The sequence below is a fragment of the Geotrypetes seraphini genome, chromosome 2, assembly GCF_902459505.1.
Source record: "Geotrypetes seraphini chromosome 2, aGeoSer1.1, whole genome shotgun sequence".
Classification (NCBI taxonomy): domain Eukaryota; kingdom Metazoa; phylum Chordata; class Amphibia; order Gymnophiona; family Dermophiidae; genus Geotrypetes; species Geotrypetes seraphini.
Genome location: NC_047085.1, coordinates 460,989,517 through 461,015,590, shown reverse-complemented (window position 1 = coordinate 461,015,590; position 26,074 = coordinate 460,989,517). Strand labels below are relative to the sequence as shown.

The following is a 26,074-nucleotide window of genomic DNA, read 5'->3' as shown; positions in this document are numbered from 1 at the left end:
ATGGGCTGAGAGAACTGCCGCCGACACCGCTGTGCCATCAGATGTAGCTGAGCTGTTTGCAAAGCTACTGTGAGAGACCCTTCAGAAGCATCCCAATGCTCAGGGATCATCAAACCAGGATCCCAGGAAAAACGCATAAGACTGTACTCTTATTCCGTTCATTATAGAGCAGGGAGCACAGGGAACTGGCTGGGAAACCAAAATTAACTTCTGTGAAGAATCAGTAATAACATCTAACAGACCTAAAGGTGTACACACACCTGAGCTCACTCTGTGACTGTAAAGGCATATTAAAAAAAAAAAAAATTCATCCTCTGAAACTTCCTTGGAAAGGTCCACCAGAACCTGGCCAGACTCTGAACTTGAGGCAGATGTGCCTTGGGAATCCCATCCACCTCACATGTACCTCCTGGTGCACTGCCAGACTCTTCCTGTGGAAAATCAACCATTCTTAAAGGATCTCCACACCAGATTAAAAATTATGGAGAAGATGTTGTCTTAGGCAGTGTGGAGTCTCCTTTAGAGGACTCCAGCTTGCATCTGTGGGGCTCCTGCAGCCTCCGAGCCCGAGTCAGGATAACCACAATTCCAGGGCTCTTGAAGGAATTTGGCACGAACCAATGGACTGTCTGCCCATTTCTCAGCCTCAGAGAGCAAAGGGGAGAGTAAGCTGACCACTCCCACCCTCCTTCACATGCTGCACTTGGTGCAAGGACGCTTTTCAGATGCCCAGTGAAGACATAGCATGAATTAGGAGTAAAAGAGTCCGAGAACTCCATCCCTGCCAGATTTGAGGCAAAATGAATAAATGGGAAAAAAAATAAAAACGGAAAATCCAAGATGGCCGCAGAGGCAGCGATTTAGCGTCACAAAAAGCTGCAAAATGTTAAAATAAAACAAAAATCTAGAGATTTTAGAGCAGGAAGAACATCAGGGAACAGGGAGAAACCTTTAAAGTTAATATTTACAGAATCCACCTACTCCCAATTTTCCTCATAGCTTTACTCACTGTGACCTGTGCTAGCAATGTGCTGCAACCTGCCTCAGCTCCAAAGGTAGGTGGATCTGGAAGAAATAATCACTGCCTCAAAATGGAGTGTCCTTCCAACGCTGAATCTTGAGGCTGCCAACCCTTGCGGACCTGTGAACATTATAAGGGGGGGGGAGCAAACGCAGCTGGTATTCTGTGAGATCCCACTGTGCTCTCTACAGATGCCTAACAGCCTGCATTTAAGCCCCTGAAATGCAATAGGTGAGCAATGCCACAAGGAGTAAAGACCTTGAGCTCCAAAAAGGCCTCTGCAGGTTGGCCAACAGGTACCACATTGGATTGGCTTGTGAGCTGCAGACCTTAAGTCTGCCTCTTCTCCTTGCAGGCAGAGCTGGATCTTCAACTAAGGAAGCTCTTAGCAATGAAATCAAGCAACCCCCCCAAAAAAACCCAAAACAAAACAAAAAACTGACAAAAAATAAAGGCTCGCATGTAAAAGGGAAAAACTGTAGGGGGCAGCAGAGCCCTCTGTGAAGTAGGAGGGACTCAGAAAAAATTCAGAGTGGATTCCTTCTGCAAGGCTTGTGAGCACTGGGATATGACCTACATGTCCAGAATGGCACACCTATTGCACTAGAAAAAGAGTGTTATTTTATTTTGCAAAGTGCCAATTTGCAGAATTGTAATGCTGTTTTGACATTGTTTCAGATCATTGATTGAACTATGACAACGAAAAATATGGCATTTTCAAGTGTGTAACACCAAATCATCATGAAGTCCCCATTCCTGCAGAAGAAAACTCCAAAGGAAATCCATTGAAATTATAATGCAAACATTTAGTGACAACAAATGCCCATCATATTCCACAGTGAAGAAGTGGTGCACAAACTTTCAGCATGGAGATTTCAAGACCGAAGATGCAGCAAGGTCTGGGAGGCCTCAACCTGTCAACTCCTGAAATTGTTGACCATGATCATGACCTAATTTGGCAGATTGGCGAATACTGGCTTAAACAATTGCTGAGACACTATAGATATCCAGGAAATGTGCTGGGTATATAATTCACGAGCAGCTGGGTATATAGTAGCTGTCAGTCAAGTGGGTGTCCAAATATTTGAATGCTGGCAAGAAACGAGATCAAGTGGATACTTCTAAGTTGGTTTTGCAGTATTTTCTGTGAGTTGGAACTAACTTTTTAGAAAGACTACCGTATTTTCGCGGATATAACGCGCGCGTTATACGCGTTTTTACCTACCGCGCATACCCCTCGCGTGTTATATACCTGAGCGCGGTATACAAAAGTTTTTAAACATAGTTCCCACCCCGCCCGACGCCCGATTCACCCCCCCAGCAGGACCGCTTGCACCCCCACCCCGAACGACCGCTCGCACGCGCTCCCACCCGCACCCGCATCCACGATCGGAGCAAGAGGGAGCCCAAGCCCTCTTGCCCGGCCGACTCCCCGACGTCCGATACATCCCCCCCCGGCAGGACCACTCGCACCCCCACCCCGAAGGACCGCCGACTTCCCGACAATATCGGGCCAGGAGGGAGCCCAAACCCTCCTGGCCACGGCGACCCCCTACCCCCACCCCGCACTACATTACGGGCAGGAGGGATCCCAGGCCCTCCTGCCCTCGACGCAAACCCCCCTCCCTCCAACGACCGCCCCCCCCCAAGAACCTCCGACCGCCCCCCCAGCCGACCCGCGACCCCCCTGGCCGACCCCCACGACCCCCCCACCCCCCTTCCCCGTACCTTTGGAAGTTGGCCGGACAGACGGGAGCCAAACCCGCCTGTCCGGCAGGCAGCCAACGAAGGAATGAGGCCGGATTGGCCCATCCGTCCTAAAGCTCCGCCTACTGGTGGGGCCTAAGGCGCGTGGGCCAATCAGAATAGGCCCTGGAGCCTTAGGTCCCACCTGGGGGCGCGGCCTGAGGCACATGGGCCAAACCCGACCATGTGTCTCAGGCCGCGCCCCCAGGTGGGACCTAAGGCTCCAGGGCCTATTCTGATTGGCCCACGCGCCTTAGGCCCCACCAGTAGGCGGAGCTTTAGGACGGATGGGCCAATCCGGCCTCATTCCTTCGTTGGCTGCCTGCCGGACAGGCGGGTTTGGCTCCCGTCTGTCCGGCCAACTACCAAAGGTACGGGGAAGGGGGGTGGGGGGGTCGTGGGGGTCGGCCAGGGGGGGCGCGGGTCGGCTGGGGGACAGGCGGAGGTTCTTGGGGGGGGGCGGTCGTTGGGGGGAGGGGGTTTGCGTCGAGGGCAGGAGGGCCTGGGATCCCTCCTGCCCGTAATGTAGTGCGGGGGGGGGTTAGGGGGTCGCCGTGGCCAGGAGGGTTTGGGCTCCCTCCTGGCCCGATATTGTTGGGGAGTCGGCGGTCCTTCGGGGGGAGGGTGCGAGTGGTCCTGCCGGGGGGGGGGGGGATGTATCGGACGTCGCGGGGGGGGGGCATCAGGCTTTCAGGATGGGGACAGACCTTCAAGGGGGGACAGGACTTCAAGGGGGGACAGTGCACGGAAAGTCAGGGGGGGTGAACGGAGAGTCGGGACAGCGCACGGAAAGTCAGGGCAGTGCACGGAAGTCAGGGGGGGTGAACGGAGAGTCGGGACAGCGCACGGAAAGTCAGGGCAGTGCACGGAAGTCAGGGGGGGTGAACGGAGAGTCGGGACAGCGCACGGAAAGTCAGGGCGGGCGAAAGGAGCGTCGGGCATCATGCGCGTTATATGCCTGAGCGCGGTATACAAAAGTTTTTGTACATATCATCGTGATTTCTGCGCGCTATACCCCTGTGCGCGTTTTACACGGGTGTGCGTTATATCCGCGAAAATACGGTAGTTACTTCTAATGAAACATGGTTACACCACTATGATCCTGAGACAAAACAAGTCCATGCAATGGCAGCACTCAGGTTCTCCAAGGCCAAGGAAATGCAAGACTCAAGAGTCAGCAGGAAAGGTCATGGCCACAGTATTTTGGGCACAAAGCACACCAGGTGGAGCCAGTTCCTGGACACAGGAGTGAAAAGTTCAAATGCTTTGTTCAAATTTCAAACAAATTCATCCTAGAAAAGCTACAAGAACCCTCTTTTTAGGCTTTTTTTTTTTTTTTTTTTTTTTGCAACATCAGCTCAAAGTCAAATTGGTAAAGCTCTCCTGTTTTGGCCCATACTTGCCCCCCTCCAAAACTTAACACTTTGAATTGCCCATGCTAATGGAAAATTTAAGCCCCAATTTTTTCATATAATTCCTGAATTTGATAAGGCCTCCGACTTAGTCAAATCTAAAGCTAGTCCTGGTAAGCATCCAAACTCTGTAAACACCTCTAAAACTCTAACTAGGGAAGCTTTCAGTTTAGGTAACAACATATTGACATCTACCAAAGCCAAACGTTTCAGTACTGTATTGCCCCCTTAACTCCTGCAGTCTCTGGGGCTGATGGGACACTATGTAGTACAGTACTTCCCCGATATTCGCGGGGGTTCTGTTCCAGGAACCCCTGCGAATATCGAAAAACCGCAAATACGTTTTTTTGCCTGGAGAGGCAGTTGGTGAGGCAGGATAGGACAGCTGGAGTGCCAGCGAGTGAAGGAAATCACTTGCGGTATGCTCCGACCGCCTCTTCCTGCTCCTGATTGGTGAAGCCCGACTTTAGCACAGGAAGTCCCGGTGGGAGAATACCGTGAATGACCGGGACTGGGAACAACGAATGACTGGGGGAACACTGTATAGGTTCTAGATGTAACAAGGTGAAAAGTGAACATCCTTGCTGAGTGTGGTGTTGCAATCCAAATTGTTTTGAAATCAATTAGTCCCTACCACCACTGTTTCAAACACAAGGCTCTCAAAACCATTAAAAAAAACCCAAAAAACCTTGATACCAATAGTTTAAGGTTTGAAACAATTATGGCCACCTGACTTAAAGACCTTTTCAGAGTCAAAACTAATAGAACCTATCATTCATTAAACTTAGTTTCCAGTGCAATATCTTCTACACATTCTACCCTGTTCCTCGTTCCTTTGCATCCCCCACCTGTGTGTCCCCTACTAACTCTGAAATCAATTTTAACAGATAATCTGCCATAATTTCAGCTAAACTTTCACATCTAAGTTCAACAATGAAATCAGGTGGGTAAGACTGAGAAAATTATCCTGCACCATTTCAAAATATGCCAACAATGGACCAAAGAGCTTATGGTTTAGCAGCCTGTAAAAACTTTCCAATGAATCTGTTTGGCCCAAATGTTTTGTACAAGGGAAGAGTCTCTAAGACTATGCAGTTTCCATTTCTTTATTTGGAGCATTTAATTCTTCTAACTGCTCTTCCAATCTTACTCTGCTCAAATTTTCTTGAATCTGGAATGCTGATGCCACTCTTGAAAATTCTCTGCCACCTCCTGTGAGCCATTTGTCAATATCATCTTGTCTCCGTAATGCTGACACAAATCTATTTCCTGTACAAGTTCTAATGAAATTTGCTAACATATACCCTGTCTTGTTACTAAATTGGTATATAGTATTTTCTATACAGCTACTCCTCACTTAACGACCAAGTTCCATTCATACGACTAGATTGTTAAGCAAATTGGGCAAGTGAGGAGAATCTTAAGATTGCTCCTGCCCCCCAAACCTTAAGTCCCGGACCCCTCCACAGCTTACTTTAAAGCCCTGGTGGTCTAGTGGTAAAGCGCAGCAGGAGCAATCTTCCTATGCTCCTGTTCCAAGAAAGCTGAGATCAAAAATGGCTGCCATGAGTTCCCTTGGCTGTCTCATGAGTTCCTGTGGTCTCGTGAGTCTGCTGTAGGAACTTGCTGCAGCCATTTTTATTCACAGCATTCACGGGGCAGGAGTGTAGGAAGATCACTCCTGCCCTTCTTGAGGCTGGTCATAAGTCTGGGCAGTTGTTAACCAGTAGGTCATTAAGTGAGGAGTAGCTGTAATGCCACAACTATTTCATTTTCTGATAGACAAGCATATTCAGTTAGTTTTGGGCCACATACAACTGGTTCCTATTTTCTCTAGCGGGTGCATCTATGCATCACTTCTTAGGTTATCCTGCTTGTTTTTCTGCATTTAAGAGGGCAGCTACCAACTTTTTTCTTTTACATACATGTCAAGGTATCGCCTCTAAGCACTACCTTGGCCATAATTCCAGAAAAGAAGAGCCATTCAACATATTATGCATTAAATTTGCAATATTCCTCCTATTTTCCACTCAAAAAAACCCTAAAGGCTCTATCTTTGTATAAGTAAGCAGGAAACACACTACTGACCTCTTTTCCTGTCTGTCCCCCATCCCTCCATGTCGAGCCAAATGGGAGTATGGTCTGAGATTGCCAGAGGGCCCACCACTGCCTCTTGCACTCAGGGAAAGAGACCTCGAGACACCAAAATATAGTCAATTCTCAATCAAATACTATGTGCTTGCAAAATATAGGTATAGTCACGCTCCTTAGGGTGCAATACCTGCCATGAATCAACCAAATATAATCCTGCACATAAGCACTCCAAGTTTCTATCATCACTTCTTCCTCATCAGATTCTGTTGTAATCTGTTGCCATCTGAGTCTTTTACCATACTGAAGCCTCCCATTACTCTTAACAGTGCAGTGCTTTAGTAACATTTTCTTAACTTGGGATTATACACTTTGAGCCCATGTACAGACAGCAATAATGTTTTTTTGTCATAAACTTACAAATACAATAGTAAACATCTTCCCTCCTTATCGCTATCAATATCCAGGATCTTATAGTTTAATAATTTTCCTAATAGTTTATATTTATTGGCATTTGATATACCGCTCTATCTTGGAGAAGTTCAGGGTGGTTTACAATTTTTCAATCAGGCACTCTTAAGTATTTTCCCTATCTGTTTCAGCAGTCTCACAATCTGACTATGGTACCTGGGGCAATGGAGGGTTAAATGATTTGTCCAGGAGCAAGTATTGCTACCTCTGATTTCCTTTCCCAATAAAAGACATATAGAACTTCTCCCACATAGTCTTGTTTTAATTTTTGGTGTTTATCTCGTTTCCTGCAGACATACTACTACTACTATGTTTCCCCTGAAAATAAGCCCTACCCCGAAAATAAGCCCTAGCATGATTTTCAGGGTAGGTCTTAATATAAGCCCTACCCCCAAAAATAAGCCCTAGTTTCCGGCAGCAGCAACACTTCCCTCTCCGCCGACCCATCTCTCCCTCCCATCTGAACCACGACATAGAAATACCTTATAATAAACCGGCAGCAATCTAGACAGGCTGCTTCACTGTCTGGGCCGTTCCACTGCCGTGTTGCTGATGATGTCATCAGTGATGCAGCAGAGGAATGGTCCAAGCCACGTAGCAGCCTGTCTAGATTGCTGCCGACGCTGCCGGTTTGTTATATGGTATTTATTTCTGTCTCGCGGTTCAGATGGGTCGGCGGGGAGGGGGGGACATGGTGGTGGCGGGGATAGAAAAATGCTACAACGGGGGGATGGGAGGAAGGGAGGGATAGAAGCTGCAAGAGTTCTGCTGCACAAGGGATGGGAGGGAGGGATAGAAAGATACTGCATAAGGGGATAGGTGAGAGAGGAAATATGCCGCACATGTGGGGGACATAAAGGAAATAGAAGAATTGGGGTGGAGGAGAGGAAGGGAGAGATGATTATTGTACATGAAAAAAATAAGACTTAGTGCCTTTTTTGGGCCCAAAATTAATATAAAACAGTGTCTTATTTTCAGGGAAACACAGTACAGTGGTGCCTCACACAACGAACTTAATTGGTTCCAGGAGCAAGTTTGTTATGCGAAAAGTTCGTTATGTGAAACGCGTTTTCCCATAACAATACATGTTAAAAAAAATAATTCGTTCTGTAGCATAAAATATGCTATGATGACATAAAAAAAGATAAATTTTTTGTTATTATTTTTATTTAGATACATCTAAAACATACATCTCCCTGTCCTTTTACTTCCACTATCTTCCTATCCCATCTCTATTCCCTTTTGTCCCTCTCCCCATGATCAATCATCTCACCACCTCTCTCTGCCCTCACCCTCAGGGTTCAAGATTGCTTCCACTCTTTTTCCTGTTGTTCTCTCTGCCTGTCACCCTATGATTTAGCATCCCTTCTGCCCTTGTCCAATATTTCCCCTTCTCTCCCTCCCTCTCATCCCCTGCTCCAACATGTGCTTTCAGCGGCCTTCTCCCCCCTTAAGCGTCTTTTCTTCTCCACTCCACCTTTCCTCCCTCCCTGCCTCCACCTTTGTGGCGCTTTTGCCCCCGACCGACAACAGAACAGGCCCGGTCGGACAAATCTCCCTGTCCTGTAGCCGCGAATCTAAATTACCTTCTTACAGCAGCTGGATTATTGAAGCTGCTGTAAGAGGTAATTTAGATTCGCGGCTACAGGGCAGGGAGGTTTAGTCGGCCGGGCCTGTTGTCGGTCAATCGGGGGACCTGACCAGCTGTGCACATTCTTCGGGGCGGACCGCCCCCTCCCCCCTCTTTCGTTCGCCATTGCCTTCTTCCTACCTGCCCTGCCGCAGCCGCACACAGCCGACCGGAAGTCTTCCTGATGTCAGCGCTGACGTCGGAGGAAGGGAGGGCTTTGCTTAAGCCCTCCCTCCGACGTTAGCGCTGACATCGGGAAGATTTCCATTCGGCTGTGTGCGGCTGCGACAGGGCAGGTAAGGAGAAGGAGACTACCCTCGCGGCTCGACCAACCCCGCTGCGATCCAACCCCGCAGGACCCCGGAAGTATGCAGCTCGGGCGACTTCGTTGTGTGAAACGAAGTCCGTTGTACGAATCAAGACATAAAGTTCGTTGTGCGCAGCGTTCGCTGTGCGAGGCGGCCGTTATGCGAGGCACCACTGTATTACTTATTTCTATAGTGCTACTAGACGTGCAAAGCATTGTACACTAAATATGTAAGAGACAGTCTCTGCTCGACAGAGCTTACAACCTAAGCAAAACAGACAAAAAGGACAACAATTGATTAGAGAATTGCTTATGGCGGGAATAATTAAAACAAACTTGTTTTTTCTATAAGTGAATAGGAGTTAGGAGTTAAAAGCAGCCTCAAAAGGGGAGAGAAACAAAATGGCAGCAGCGTGGTAGCAGTGACGAAATCTGCTCCGCTTACCTTGCTATTTTTCTTGATTATATTGCTCCTTATTGAGGACTTTTGGTTCTGCAATGCCCCATACTAAATGCAAGGGCTTTCTTCAGGCGGATCCTTCCTCGCCCCGGCAAGCACGTTGGACAGATTCCTTACGAGCTCACCGGCCTGTTTGGAAGGAAGAGGTTTCCCAGCGTTAACCCCTGCGGAAGGAGCCGCTGTGGTTTTGGGATTGGAAACATCGTTATCCCCTCCTGCAGCCCAACTTCCTCCTAATCCGGCATCATGAGGACGTGGTGAGCGCGAACGACGATGGCCAAAAGAGCCTTACGCCTTTGCGAAGTGAGGGATCCTACGCACTCAAAGATGCGAGCTTATATCACAGATGGCGGAAGAGACTAATACTTCTCAGGTTACTTTGGAAAATGTTTGGCAAGTCCTACAGAAGCTCGAGGTGGCCGCTACGAAGTCTGCAGGTGATACCTCAACTATACTAGCTAAAATAGATACGTTATCAACTTCAATACAAAATATTCAAATTGAAATTAATGCTAAATTTACTCAAATTGACGCAGAAATTTATTCTATGCAGAAACTCTCAGGCTCCTTCATTAAAGAAAGGCAGTTCTTTCAAAGGAAAACCGAACAATTAGAAAATTATACTAGAAGGTTAAATCTAAGAGTACAGAATTTTTCCTAAGTCTACTGCTTTAACTCCTTTGGATATGTTAAAAAAATTTCTTATGGAGAATTTGAATACACAACAGAGACTATTCCACCAATAAATAGGATTTACTATCTTCCTAATTAAAAAAATGGATTTACCTGCAGAGAGTGATCAGGTTGATAAATCACAACCACAATCATTTGACTTTAATAATATAACAGATATATTGGAGAATTCACAAGAGGCTATTGAATATAGAGGGAATTTGCTAATATCATTTGTATTTGAGCAGGACTTAAATTCCTTAATGAGAATCTTTTTTTGTCATTCACATACTCTATTTTTTGGTCAGAAGATCTGGGTTTTCCCGGATGTTGTCAAGTAGAACGGAGAAAACCTTTTTAGGGTACGAGGGAGGAAGTAAGGAAAATGGGTGCCATGTTTTTGTTAAGCTATCCATGTAAATGTATTGTTCGATATACCGGTATTAAATATATATTTTTTGTACCGGAACAACTTCGTAGCTTCTTGGACATGAAAAAAATAACATAGGCTGAATTAGAAGTAAAAGGCCTGTTTTATTGTAACCACGTTAAGCCTTTCTTTTTAAAATAATGATGATTAATTAAGAGCTCATTATCTTTTTCTTTATGTTTCTCCATCTTACTGAGGTCAAATAAGAGCTTAAAAAATGATGTTAAAAGATTCAATTTCCAACTCAAGTAATTTATAAATTCTATTTTGTCAGTCCTAAAAGAAATACCTCTAGTAAACTGAATTTGATGTTTAATATGAAAAAAAAATTTCTTCTGGGGGAAAATTTATTTGTATTCTGTTATTTTTAATATTAATGCTCTTTCTGTGATGAATTTGAAAAATCAATAAATATATAAATACGAAAAAAAAGCAGCCTCAAAAATGTGAGCTTTTAGCCTAGATTTGAATACAGCCGGAGACGGAGCTTGACATACTGACTCTAAGTCTATTACAGGCATATGGTGCAGCAAGATAGAAGGAATGGAGTCTTGAGTTGGCAGTAGAGAAGGATACAGATAAGAGAGACTTAACTGATGGATGGCGTTTTCAGGTAGGAGTGTAGGGAGAGATAAGAACAGAGACATACTGAGAAGCTCTAAAGGGAATGCAATTGTAAGTCAATAAGAGCAGTTTGATCTGTATGCAGAAACAGATAGGGAGCCAATTAAGTGACTTGAAGAAAGAGCTAATGAGAGCATAGCAACACTGGTGGAATATAAGTTGTGCAGAAGAATTTTGAAGACTGAAGGGGAGAGAAATAGCTTAGTGGAAGATCTGTGTAAAGCAAGTTGCAGTAATCTAGGCATGAGGTGATAAAAGGGTTTTAATAGTGTGCTCAGAAAACAAGGGATGGATTTTGGTTATATTACAGAGAAATGACAGGTTATAGCAGTCTGTTTGATTGTGGCAAGAAAGAGAAAGAGGAGTCAAAGATGATCCAAGGTTGTGAGCTGATGAGACTGGGAGGATAGGAAAGTATTGATACCCCTGTACAAGACTCTGATGAGATCTAATTTAGAATACTGTGTACAATTCAGAAAACCACACCTTCAAAAAGATATAAACAGGATGGAGTTGGTCCAGAGGAAAGCTACTAAAATGGTCGGTGGTCTACATCATAAGGCAAATGGGGACAGACTCAAAGATCCTCAATATATATATACTTTGGAGGAAAGAAGGGAGAGGGGAAATATGATAGAGATATTTAAATACCTACATGACAAATACAAATGAGGCGAGTCTCTTTCAATTGAAAGGAAACTCCAACATGAGAGGGCATGGGACGAAGTTAAGAGGTGATAGGCTCAGGAATAATCTAGGAAATACTTTTTCACAGAAAGGGTGGTAGATGCATGGAATAGTCTCCCGGCAGAGGTGCTGGAGATAGACTGTCTGAATTCAAGAAAGCATGAGACAGGCATGTGGGATCTCCTAGGGAGAAATGAGATTGTGGATGCTGTGAAAGGCAGACTGGTTCATCTGCCATCATATTTCAATGTTTTTGTGTTTATATGAGTGTGTTACCCACAGAAATAGAGAATAGGAGAAGAGGAGTGGTGGGTTTAGGAGGAAAGATAAGAAGTTCAGTCCTGGCCATGTTTTAGATGGCAGCAATGTCAAATAGGCAGCTGAGACATGGACCTGGACTCCTGCTAAAATTTCTGGTGTGGAAAGGTAGATCAGGAAGGAGTCAGCATACAGATAATACTGAAAACCATGGGAGGAGATCAGAGCCCCAGGAGAATAAGTATAGATGGAAAAGAGATACACTGACCAATACACTTCCCCCTCCCCATTCGGCAATCGCGATTTCACATATTCGTGATTTTTTGAGGAGGGGGAAAAAAAGACCCCCCCCCCCACAGTTTAGCCTTCCTCCCGGTTGTGGAGAGTTCCCGTCGTAGTCTCGAGAGACCACGGGAACTCACGGCAGATATTTCCTATTGGCAATCTGCACGGGGCAGGAGCGTAGGAAGATCGCTCCTGCCCCGAAAGCCCGCTAGACCACCAGGTAAGGCCGGGATGCCGGGGGAAGGCAGGAGGGAGGCGGGGGTGGGTCACAGCCGGACCAGAAGATATTCGTGATATTTCACCATTCGCGGTCCGGCTCTGCCCCTATCCCCCCGCACTGCAAGAGGATATACCAGAGCATACACTAGAAGTGCAATGGGAGAGATACCAAGAAAACCAAGAAAGAACAGAGCTATGAAATCCAAATGAGGACCAGTATATCAAAGAATAGGTGGCGATGCAACAGTATCAGATGCAGCAGATAGATCGTGAAGGATGAGGATAGAATAGAGGCCTTTGGATCTGGCAAGGAACAGGTCATTGGAGACTTTAGCAAGAGCTGTTTCAGTTGAATGTAGAGAGCAAAAGTGACTGAATTGGGTCAAGAATAGCTTGAGAGCAAGAAAGTGTAGCTTGGATAATCTACTATAATACAAAACTTATTAATCGAACTATACCAAAGAGGTTCATTGCAATTTACATTCAAAGAGCCCGTAAAATCTACAGGAAAATACAAAAACAATCAATAATTAAAATATAACATGAATATTACAACAAGTTGTATATAAAAGTTTTCAAATTTTTACAAAACCTTAAGTAATTGATATCAGTCCTAATGTACTGTAAACAGGTAGATTATTCCAAACTGTAATGGCAGCGTAAGCAAAAGAGGAGTTGAGCTGTCGTTTATAACATACTCCTGTGGAAAATGTAGTAATAAAGCATCACATATTATGGTGGAAGAATAATAATGCAAATGAGAAAAAGCAAAATCAGATTATCTGAAGTCAGCTGTAATATGCGATGAACAATGCATGCCGATTTTAAACTTAATTCGCCTCTCAACTGATAACTAATGAAGATTTTTATATGCTAATGCAACACTTTCATATCTTTTTAGACCAAAAATTAATCTAACTGCAGTACAGTATTCTGGAGCAACTGTGGTTTTGATATTTAGTTCAAACAAAGAATTACAATAATCAAGTTGAGGTAACACTAACATTTGAACCAAGTACAAAATGATGTTCAAAAAGCATGACTTCAATAGCCTAAATTTCCTCATAATATATAAAATCTTCCATAAATTAGAAATTTGATCTTCAAATGTAAGAGAAGAGTCTAAAAGCATACCCAAAAACTTTAGACGTTTTTCTACTTGCAGGGTAGTACCTGATTGTAGCGTAAGAAATGAAGGAACAGAAGATAGTGAATTGTGAAATCAAAGGAAACCTTCGTCCTTACTTGCATTCAATTTCAACTTATTAGTAGAAGCCCAATCTCCAAGTCTATTCATGCAATCAGTGATCTTAGCTGAAATGTCATCCTTATTTGAACATACGATTAACATACAAACTTTGGCTGACAAACATACTTTTTGCACAGTACTTATAAAAATCTTAAAAACATAGGAGAAATGAAGAGCTATGTGGCACACCACAGAAAGAAGCCCAGCTCTTAGATAAGACTAAAACGGTTAGGGCTCTTCAGCTTGGAAAAGAGACAGCTGACGAGGAGATATGATTGAAGTCTACAAAATCCTGAGTGGTACAAGAGGATCGATTTTTAACTCTGTCCAAAAATTAAAAGACTAGGACACTTGAAGTTACAGGGAAATACTTTTAAACAAATAGGAGGAAATTTTTTTTCACTCAGAGAACAGTTAAGCTCTGGACACGTTGCCAGAGGATGTGGTAAGAGCGGATAACGTAGCTGGTCTTAAGAAAGGTTTGGACAAGTTCCTGGAGGAAAAGTCCGTAGTCTGTTATTGAGAAAGACATGGGGGAAGCCACTGCTTGCCCTGTATCAGTAGCATGGAATATTGCTACACCTTGGGTTTTGGCCAGGTACTAGTGACCTGGATAGGCCACCGGGGAGAACGGGCTACTGGGCTGAATGGACCATTGGTCTGACCAGTAAAGCTATTTCTTAGGTTCTTAATGTACAACCATGAATTATAGCATCTGGAATCTTAGGGATATTTATCTAAAACACAAGAATATGTAGAAAAGCTCTTTACCAGAGGATTTAAATCTTCAACAGTTAGGGATCTGCACTAATTCCTGAAGTGGAAATGTCTAAGATATCATTTTGTATAGTAGGTCGGGAGATGGGAAGATAGCTGGAAAGGCAGGTAGAGTCCAGTAAAGGTTTTTTGAGGTGTGGTGTAACTATGGCATGTTTGAAGGCATAAGGAACAATTGCAATAGAAATGAAAGCTTGAGGATATGACAGATAGAAGGAATGACAGAAAACGTCATTGGCAACCAAGTTTCCAAGTTTATTAAAGTTTGTTATACCGTTATATAAATTTCTAGGCGGTGTACAATAATAGTAAAAATTGGGGTAATTCATTAAAGTTACAACAAATCATTAAAAGTTACAACAAACGAAAAAACACTGAAGACAAAAAAAGTAAACTCCATACAAAAGGGAAAAGGGAAGAAACTACAATATTTAAAATAAGATAAAATACATTTAAAAGGGAAAAAAACAATAGGAAGGGAAAGACTAACGATTGTTTAGTCCTAAAAGGACAGTTTTATTCAAAAGCGAATCGTCAAACAAAAAAGTTTAGAGTTTAGCTTTAAATTGTTAATAGAAGCTCCGTCCGCAAATAGGAAGGCAATGAGATCCAAAGGGTAGGAGCAGTAACAGCAAAATTATTGGATCTCAAAGTGTTGATCGATTTGAGTGATGGGACAACTAAAAGATTCTGCAATGTAGAGCGAAGAGAACTAGTTGGGTGATAAGGAGTAAGAAGTTGATCGATAAATGCTGGTTGATTGAATGATTTGGTAGTAAAAGTTAATAGCAAGATTTTATAGTTAATTCGATGTTCAACCGGTAACCAATGAACATCAATCAGAAGAGGTGAAACATGGTCATATTTTCTAGCACCATAAATAATTTTAATAGCAGTGTTTTGTATTATCTGTAAGCGTCGTATTTCCTTTCTGGTGATACCCTTATAGAGGGAGTTACAGTAATCTATACAGGCGATGACTAAAGAATGGATTAGTGTATTTAAGGAGGAAAGGTCTAAGAGTTTGGAAAGAGAACGAATCATTCAGTTAAGGCCAGGGTGTTTCTTAAGCTTGGAATTACAGTCAAACCTTGGTTTGCGAGTATTTTGCAAGACGAGCAAACACTCCAGCAACTGACTCACAAAATGAGCGTTGCCTCGGAAAATGAGTCCTCTAAACACCACCACTGCAAGTGCTACCAGAACAGAGAAGAATTAAAAGATGCATGCGACGAATTTCCCAATGTGGTCAACGCGTGCTTTCCCGTCACCCTCCCTTCCAAGCCCGCTCAAATTCTCACGCCCCTCTTTTTGGAACTTCCAATTGGTGGATGAGCGAGAGCCGGTGTGCGTCCCTGGTGTTGGCTCTGTGGATGCATGCGCAGTCGAGGTGTACTGGATGGTGGCACAGGTTGAAAGTTGCACTGAAATCAGCTCAGGGATCCAGGGAGGGGGCACAGACCAACCTACCTTCGAGCGGAAAGACAGCACTGGGGCTTTGCCTTGTCATTCCCCCCAGCCACTGGCGGCGGACAGATCCTGCGCTGAAGGAGAGGGAACACAGCCTGAGACGGCACGCGAGAGAACAGCTAATAAAGAAAGTGTACAAGGTGATCTGTGCCTCTCCCACGGACTGGGGGGGTGAAGTTGGGTGTAACAGGACTGCCATTAAAGCAAGAGTGAGAAACAAAGGGGGCTACTTTGCGTTGTTGGGTTGTGGACAAATTGTTTGAGTTTCCATTATCTCCAATGGGGTAGTTGCTTTGATATACGAGCACTTTGGATTACGAGCATGCTTCTGAGAACGAATTATGCTCGAAAACAAAAGTACCACAGTATTTGTTAAAAGGTTTTGCATGGTTGTGCACCTAATTATTTAGTGGAACAATTCATATTTTTCAATCATGATCGTCCACTGCCGTGCTACAGCTTTGTTTTTTCCTTCTCATAGTTGTGTATACAAGAGATTTTTAGGACAATTGTCCTATCAAACTGCTAGTTGGGATGTTGATCTTCATAGATTATCAGTGGCGTATCTAGCATATGTGACACCAGGGCCCATCATTTTTTGGCCCCCCTCCATCTGTACGAAAAACATGATTTTTAGTAACAAGCCACACGTCACACATGAATACCTAGGAAAAGGCAGCATCTTACATACTGCAGTGAGCAGTACAACATCAATACATCCATTGTAAAACTAAACAAGCCAGACTAGTACAGATCAATCCTACACCGTCAATCCTAACAGAAAACCATGTCTTTCGAAAACACAGAACACACCTTTGCCTAATATGGGAATATGTCATCACAACTAGCCCCACCCCTTTTACAAAACTGTAGTGTGGATTTTAGCCATCGATGTAACAGCTCTGACGCTCATAGAATTCTGAGCATCAGAGCTGCTACCATCACATTTGGCGCTACAAACGCTCCACAGTTTTGTACAATGGAGGATAAAATAGAAATACATAGACAAAGGTTAAATTGAACCAGCAAGATGCTGGACTCTGCATACAATGCAACACCACAGAAACAGTGACACATGTCTCCTAGAGCAATAAATAAATAGAAAATTTTTGTTCTACCTTTGTCTTCTCTGGTTTCTGCTTTCCTCATCTTCTCATTCAATTCTTTCCATCCACTGTCTATCTTCTCTCTGCGTCTTCCATTTGCTCTGTTACTGTGCCTCTCTCCCTTTCTTCCCCCTTCCAAATTGGTCTGGCACCCATCTTCTTCCCTCTGCTCCCCCCATAGTCTGGCATCTCTGTCTTCTTCCTGCCAGCGTCTTCTCCCCACTCTGTCTTCCCCATGTCCTTTCAGCGTCCTTCTCTCCCCCGCTGTCTTCTCCATGTGCTTTCAGCGTCCTTCTCCCTCCTCCTTTGTCTTCCCCATGTGCTTTCAGCGTCCTTCTCCCCCCCTCTGTCTTCCCCATGTGCTTTGTCTTCCCCATGTGCTTTCAGCGTCCTTCTCCCCTCCTCTGTCTTCCCCATGTGCTTTCAGCGTCCTTCTCCCCCCTCTGTCTTCCCCATGTGCTTTCAGCGTCCTTCACCCCCCCCTCTGTCTTCCACATGTGCTTTCAGCGTCCTTCTCCCCTTCCGTCTTCCCCATGTGCTTTCAGCGTCCTTCTCCCCCCCATCTGTTTTACCCATTTCCCTTCAGCGTCTTTTCCTCTTCACCCCACCTTTTCTCCCTTTCTCCCTCCCTGCCCCTTTACCTTTGTGGCGCTCTTTCCCCTCCCCCCCGGACAAGAGGCCTGGTCCGACAAACGTCCCTGCCCTGTGGCCCGGTGACGTCCTAAACTGACCTTTGTACAGCAGACGGCTGCTGTATGGCTGCCATTAAGGTCGTTCTCTGGTGCAACTTCCAGTTGCGGCAGAGATGACCTTTTAAGGCAGCACACGCAATCCAGCTGCTGTAAGAAGGTAATTTAGACTCGCGGCCACGAGGGTAAAGGGCAGAGAGGGAGGAAAGGGAGCTGTTTCAAATTCACCACTGAATTTTCCGGTCCTGGTCAGCTGTGCACCCCCCCCCCCCCGGCAGATTACTAATCTCTTTCAACATCCTACATGCATTTTAGGAAACTGCTGAAATCAACACTGTTTGTAAAATTTGGGGGTAATTTTTTTTAGTTCAAAATTTTTTTTATTGATTTTAACATACAAAAAGTACAAGAAAATTGGTAACAAGGCAAAATACAAACAAGTTGTATTAATAGAAGTAATTAGCACGAGGATGAATACATAAGAATATGAATATGAGACGTTGCCTCCGCTGGGTCAGACCAGGGGTCCATCGCACCCAGAAGTCCGCTCCCGCGGCGGCCCATCAGGTCCATGACCTGTAAGTGATCCTTTGTCTAAAACCTTTCAATTCCCATTATTCTTCTATCTATATACCCATTCATAATCCTATCTCTACCTCTATCTATATTCCTCAATCCCCGTATCCTTCAGAACTTGTCCAATCCCTCTTTCAATCCCCTTAATGGACTCTGTCCTATCACATCCTCCGGAAGCGCATTCCAGGTGTCCACCACCCTCTGAGGGAAGAAAAATTTCCTAGCATTGGTTCTAAACCTGTCCCCTTTCAATTTCTCCGAGTGCCCCCTTGTTCTTGTAGTTCCCAATAGGCTGAAGAATCTGTCCCTTTCCCCTTCTCTATGCCCTTCATGATCTTGTAAGTCTCTATCATGTCTCCTTTGCGTCTCCGCTTCTCCAGGGTGAAGAGCCCCCAGCCTTTCTAGCCTGTCTGTGTATGAAAGGTTTTCCATACCTTTTATCATTCTTGTTTGCTCTTCTCTGAACCCTCTCAAGTATTCTCATGTCCTTCTTTAGGTACGACGACCAATACTGGACACAGTATTCTAGATGCAGGCGCACCATCGCGCGATACAACGGTATGATGACTTCCTTCGTTCTGGTTGTAATACCCATTCTTAATAATACCCAACATTCTGTTTGCTTTCTTTGAGGCTGCTGCGCATTGTGCCATTGACTTCATTGTTGTGTCCAGCAGCACACCCAAGTCTTTTTCAAGGTTACTTCCCTCTAGTACTAATCCCCCCTCACAATTTGGTAGTTGAACATCGTGTTCTTTTTCCCTATATGCATAACCTTGCATTTCCCTACATTGAAGTTCATCTGCCATTTATTCACCCACTCCTCCAGTTTGTTCATGCCTATCCATAAGAAAGAATATCAGCACAAATTGCAGCAGGATATCTAGAGCACAGAGAGACACCAGAGCTATACACCAAATAGTTATATTGAGAAATGAGCCATGAAGTGGAGTAACTAGGTCTATTGTAGACTTCAACGTCAACACTCAACAACTGAATGTCATCAATCTATATGCAGACAGAATTAACCAGGCTCCAAATTTTGAAGCATGATCTCATAGACTTGTTTTTCCGTTATTACGCTGTCTATATTTAGCTGTAAGGCACAACCGTGTTCCACTAAGTGACCATCTACCTTGGATAGATTTTTCCAGCAATGTAGAATGCTTTCTAGAGTCAAAAACAGCAAAATGTTAAGCAGCTTCATATTATGATCAGACAAAGTATGTAATAAGCCATGATGACCCAGAATGATAATATGTATATTTATTGGCTCTTGTATGTACAGAATTGAAGAGATGGTTTATCAAACTCTACTCCAATAAACTTTTAGGTGAGTACAGTAGTATATCATATGTGTTAGTGATCCTTCCTCAGTATTACAAGACCAACACATAGTGGAGAGTCCATTTGAAAATTTTGCTAGTTTTATTGGGGTCCAGTGTGTTCTATGCAGAAGAAAGAACATGGATTGAAGAACACTAGCGAAACGAGAAGAGCTAAACAAAGTAAGCCAAACTTCTTGCCAAACCTCTTCCTCTATCGAGAGATCCAGATCACCGTGCAAAGAACTCATCATGCTTGTTAAAGAAGTAGTTGAAGACTTTCTCATAACAGCATACCAGCGTGAGGCAATCCCTCGTTTATTATTAACATTGTGATTCTGAGAAATCAGACCGGGGGTGTCTTTTAATTGTGTCACCTCTGGAAAAACAGCATTCAGGCAGAGTCTCAATTGTATCCAGCGATAAGTGTTGGTGGTGTGGCAAGTTATAGCAAGCCTGTAGATCACCAAAGGACATCCAGCTAGAATTCTTGAGCAAATCCTGAAGAGTCCAAATTGCACATTGCTGCCATATTATCCAATTAAGTGTTCTATCCTGTATCTTGATATGGTCATTATGCCACAACAATATCTAGCGTGATTCATGCCATTTGATTTTCTATAAGGTTGTCATGTGCCTTTAGACAACATGCGTTGAATAAAAGATAGGTTGTTTTTTTTATCTTTCGGTTGCAAAAGAACAGATAATGCGTAAGCGAGGCGAGAGTTCCCATTTAAACTCTTTCCAATTTCAACCAAAATAGGAGAGTTGTGTAAAGAATCAATTGCTAGCCACAAAGATCCTTGTTTCATGATGAAAGCTTGATGGTAATTGAAAAAGTCAGGGAAGTTGACCCCCCCACCATAGCCTTAACATTTTTCAGTTTGTGCAATGCAATACAGGGCTTTGTTCTTCCATTAAAAATGTACTAAGGCTACATTCGATATCATGATAGGTATATTGTTTAAGCAAAAACAGTTATCATGCTCAAGATGTAATTTATTTTAGGCAGAAATCATCATCTTGATGGTATCTAAGTGCCTCCAACAGATCAACTTAAGATGGGACCATTTCTGAGTTGATTCTTTAATAATGCTTAGAATATAATCGGTGTTATACTGCTCTATATCTTTCAGCGTAGGGCCCACATATATGCCAAGGTATTTAATCTTTACAAATAAAGCAATAGGAGTCCAAGTCTTGTCCGTCTTCCAAACAATTTAGAGGCATTAGCTCAGATTTAATCTGATTTAATTTGTAACCAGAGACTGATGAATATTTGTCTATCACATTCAAAACAGAAGGAATTGAATCCGGAGTCACATATAGTATAATATCAGCGGCATACGCAGATAATTTAATCTCCAGTGCTTCATGAACAAATCCTTTGATGGAATTATTCAATCGAATAGCAGCTAGCAATGGTTCTAGTGCCAAATTGAACAGTAATGGCGAGAGTGGGCAACCCTGCTGAGTCCCTCTCATCGGACTAAAAGCATTGGAGAGGTACCCATTAATGCAAAGTCTAGTAGTAGGGTATAACACCTTTATCATTTGAATAAATTGCATAAGAAAACCTAATTTTTTGAGAGTTGCAAACAAAAAGGGCCATTCCACTCTATCAAAAGCCTTTTCAGCATCCAAGGCTAAAAAGGTACGTTTATCAGATCAAGATTGAAATACTGATATAATATTAGATAGAGTGCGCATGTTATTGGAGGAATGACGTCCAAACATGAATCCAGTTTGGTCCTCAGAGTGCAATGGGGGGTATAACCTTCTGCAACCGAGTCGCCAGTAGTTTAGTGTAGATCTTGGCATCCACGTTAATCAAATAAAGTGGTCTATAATTGCCTACATATTGAGGGACTTTGCCTGGTTTAGGTATAACAATTATCGTTGCTTCTGTGAGTGATCCATCTGCCTTCCTCTGTGATGTAATGTGTGTGAAGAACTGTTGTAAGTATGGAGCCAACGTTATCTTGAAAGCTTGATAAAATTCGACCGTTATACCATCAGGGCCTGGGGATTTATTTGTTGCCATATTATTATTAATGTCGATTTTTTTCTATATTCGACATTGGGGATGTCAACCCCCTATGTTCCAATTCAGATAACATAGGTAAAGTGATTTCATCGAGAAATGTATATAGTTCAGTCCCAACCTGTGATTCTATCGTGTATAGAACTTCATATAATTTTTTTAATTCCTCTAATATCTCAGCAGTAGTGGTATGATAAGTCATCAAGTCATCAAGTCTGGTCAAACTAGTGATAGATTTCCATTCACTTCTTTGTTTTAAGTATGAAGCTAGCAGATGGCCTACTTTGTTGTTATCTGAATAGTAATGGGCTGCCTGGACAAATACAGAATGAGCAGCAGATTTCCTCAGTATAGCGTTATATTGGAATTTGTATTTTTGCAATTCCCTCAAGATATTAAAAAGTTGCTGATCATTTTGATGTTCTAGTTCCTTTGCTTTGATTTTGTTCTCCAGATTAAGAACTCTGAAGCATTTTCCTTTTTAATCATAGCACTGAAGGAAATGATCACTCCCCTAATGTAGGCTTTGAAGGAGTCCCATGTGATACTCCAACTAGTATCTTCAGGAACATTTAAAAGGAAGAATTCAGTGAGGGCTTTTCAGTGTGCTCCTTAAAACTATCTTCTGTTAGCAAGTTGGAATTAAATCTTCAAGTCTTGGGTGATACAGTGGAGACAATATTGTCCACAGTGAGAGTTATGGCAGTGTGATCTGATACAGATATTTCCTTGATTGTGGAGTCACAAAGTGATCGCTGAAGAGAGCTGCTGATGAGGAACATATCAATCCGCAAATAGGAGTCATGCGGGGGTGAATAAAATATATATTTATTATTTAGATGAGCTGTTCTCCAGGCATTAATTAACTCAAGTCGTGTCATAATATCTAACAGGGTGATATCAGCTTTCATCTTTCTGTAGGTTGCTGAGGAAATCTTATTCAAACGTGAATTCAATATTAAGTTAAAGTTCCCAGCAATTATATGATGATTCGAGTTGGAATTCTCAACTTGATTTGCTATTTTCCTCAAAGAACTCAGGACAGTTCAAAGTAGGAGCGTATATGTTAGTAATAGATATGGTGCATTGACCAACGCATAAATTTACTTGAACCCATCTTTCTTTAAGGTCATGAGATGTTGAGAGGATTTTAATATCAGGCCTACTTCTAATCAGTATAATGACGCCATTTTTTTATTCCTATCACAGGGGAGAAGTAAGGTTGGTGAGATCAAGGAAATCGGATTTTGTTAGCATCTATAAGAGCTCAAATGGGTTTCTTGCATTAATATAATGTCTGATTCTTTTTATGACATTATTAAGACTTTTGACATTCAGTGATATTATGCTAAGTGGCATGATGTTGTGTGAACATTAATGTATATCTTATCCCTATCAAAATTCTTTATGGTTCAGAAATACTACTATCCATTGTCAACTTCGTGCAATAAGAAAAAATTAAGGCTGGAATTATGCCGATATTCACAGTACAGGGAAAAACTCCCTCATATAAACACATTATGGGTTAGAGAGGAGAAAAGGAAAACCAGCCAAACCCAAGCCAGTCTCCCCCCACAGCGTCGTGCAACAGTAAGGCAACCCATTCTCCTCTACTAGAAGAAGGATCTAAGCTAAGAACACCTTAATTAAGTAAGTCTCACATGTATGGTAAGATTTTGGATAATTGAATGAATATAATCGCCCATAGGCAGGACCAGTATTCATCAGACCATGTCATGGCTGTTGGATATATATCACAATCTCAATGACATAAACCAAAATTTCTACAATAGCTGCAATGCAATATGGCTCCAGAGTATAGGACTGAATCCAGAATCCTGCATAGAAATTATCACTAAGGCAAAGTTGTAAGAATTGTACAAAGACATATTCTCCTACATAACTGACCAATAGAGATCATTCATTGCAATGTGTAAGACCCAAAGAGAAGAAAAAAAATCATAGCTAACTAATAGAAATACTTGTAACAAGTAAAAGGGCATAAATTTTGGGGTAATTAATTTACATATTACTATGATTGTTTAGCATTTTTAGCTCATTCAAAATTAATATTGCTTGGGAATTTTCTGCAATATTCCACAAGATTCTCCACTGTCCCCGATCCTATTTAACATATACTTATGTTCGCTGGGACACTACCTAGCCTTATCAGGAGTTAAGAGCTATAACTACGCCGACGACATCACTGTCCTCTTCCCAATACCTACCCTGTTTTCAAAGGAATCGAAGAGCTTATCCGTACAATGGAAGACTGGATGGTGTCCCACAAACAAACTAAACCCTGGAAAAACCAAGTTCCTCCTTGAAAGCCCCTCAAACCTCAACAAGGAAAACATCACGATCAGGGGTACTACTCTACCGCTTCAGTCCACAATCAAAGTTTTAGGAGTGACTCTAGGCTGAAAGATGATCATGGAAGCCAAATGGCTGCTGTAGTTCACAAAGGCTATGCAGCACTCTGAAAACTACGATCCTTCCAATCTTACTTCGACACCTTCCCCTTCCAAATCCTATGCTAAACCTGATCCTCAGCATGCTAGACTATTGCAACCTCATCTACAGCTCATGCCCCAAGAAACACTACAACAGACTTTGAACAATTCAGCACACAGCTGTGCACCTTATCTTTGGCCATAGGAAAACAGAACGTGTCACGTCTTACTACAATTGCATTGGCTCCCGATCAAGGCCCGCTCACTATTCAAACTAGGCTGCTTAATGTATAAAGCTCTTTATGGCCTCTTACTTGAGAATGACATGGGGAAAAAGTTTGTCGCCGTAAGCTTGGACCCTGTTCTGCCCCGTCCCCATGAGCTTGATCCCCGCAAACTGTCTGATTCCATCCGCACAAGCCTCAAATATTCTGTACAATTGTCATTTTGTAAACACAAATACAGAGCAAGGATCAACAAAACCCCTGTCTCCCCTCCCCTTCACAAATATCCCCTCCACTATCGAGAAAACTGAATAAGTCAAATTACTACAGAATGCTACACAGAAAAATCATGCTAACAGAATACCATAAACACATATGACAGGAATAGTGTTAGGGGAGTGCAACTAGGGCAACTGCTCCCTGGTCAGAAAGCCCTAAGCCAGTTAAGTCTAACACTAGCTCTAGCAGGATACATATTTCAAATCTGATAAACTCTAATCACAAACTGAGTGAGTGGGCAAATAAATGGCAGATGAACTTCAATGTAGAGACATGTAAAGTTATGCACGTAGGGAAAAGGAACAACTATGCGATGGGAGGGAAGGCAACCTAGAAAAGGACTTGGGGGTTTTGGTGGATGGAACAATGAAACCAGCGGCACAATGCGCAACGGCCTCAAAAAAGGCGAACAGAATGTTGGGCATTATCAAAAAATGTATCACTACCAGAACCAAGGAAGTTATCCTCCCGCTGTATAGGGCGATGGTGTGACTGCATCTGGAGTACTGCGTTCAGTACTGGTCGCCGTACCTTAAGAAGGATATGGCGATACTCGAGAGGGTCCAGAGAAGAGCAACAAAAATGATAAAGGGCATGGAAAACCTCTCATATGCTGAGAGGCTCGAGAAGCTGGGGCTGTTTTCCCTGGAAAAGCGGAGACTTAGAGGGGATATGATAGAAACTTATAAGATCATGAAGGGTGTAGTGAAGGTGGAGAGGGACAGATTCTTCAGACTGGCGGGGGGCATCAAAAAATAGAGGGCACTCAAAAAAATTGATAGGAGTTAGGTTCAGAACAAATGCTAGGAAGTTCTTCATCACACAGAGGATTTCCAGAGGAGGTGCTTCCAGAGGAGGTGGTAGAGCAGAGTACGACTTTGGGGTTCAAAAATGGATTGGACGAGTTCCTGAAGAAAAAGGGGATCCAGGGGTACATTAGAGGGTTACTATCAGTACAAAAGGCTGTAGAGTAAAAGAGTAGTAGAGTAATGGATCACTGCAGGTCATTGACCTGGGGGGCCGCTGCGGGAGCGGACTGCTGGGCATGATGGACCTATGGTCCGACTCGGCAGAGGCAATGCTTATGTGCTTATTCTTCAAATCACATTGGTTTCAGGCACTGGTCTCTGTTTTCTTTGGTCTTCTCTTAACTCACTTGCCAGAGTCTCCTGACCATTTGGCATTTCTTCTTTCTCCATTCTCACCATCCATCTTCTATCTATGTATGTATTGTTCCCCAGGTGTGGTTCTGGCACCTTTCCCTTCCCTCCAGTTCCACACCACCCACCACAGCACCTTTTCCTTCCCTCCAATCTCCAGACCAGATCCAGCAGATAGGGTGACCCAGTAGACATTGTATATCTGGATTTTTAGAAGGTGTTCGACAAGGTCCCGCATGAACGACTACTTCAAAAAATTGTAAGCCTTGGAATCGAGGGTGATACATTCAAGTGGATTGAAAACTGGTTGGCAGATAGGAAACAAGAGAGTGGGGGTTAATGGACAATACTCAGACTGGAAAAGTGTCACAAGTGGAGTACCGCACGGTTTGGTGCTCGGGCCTGTGCT

General features: G+C 43.3%; 1 protein-coding gene across 14 annotated transcripts in view; it reads right to left on the bottom strand.

Annotated features, from left to right (window-relative positions):
* Positions 1-26,074, bottom strand: part of LARP4B (La ribonucleoprotein 4B) — a 505,004-nt gene that overhangs the window by 190,223 nt on the left and 288,707 nt on the right. For 10 of the 14 annotated variants that reach the window (XM_033931563.1, XM_033931553.1, XM_033931560.1 and 7 more), the window contains one exon: positions 6,268-6,372. The exons of the other annotated variants lie outside the window; for them this stretch is intronic. In XM_033931563.1, coding sequence (XP_033787454.1) covers positions 6,268-6,372 — 105 coding nt within the window. The remainder of the gene's footprint in view (positions 1-6,267; positions 6,373-26,074) is intronic. 14 annotated transcript variants of the gene reach the window in all.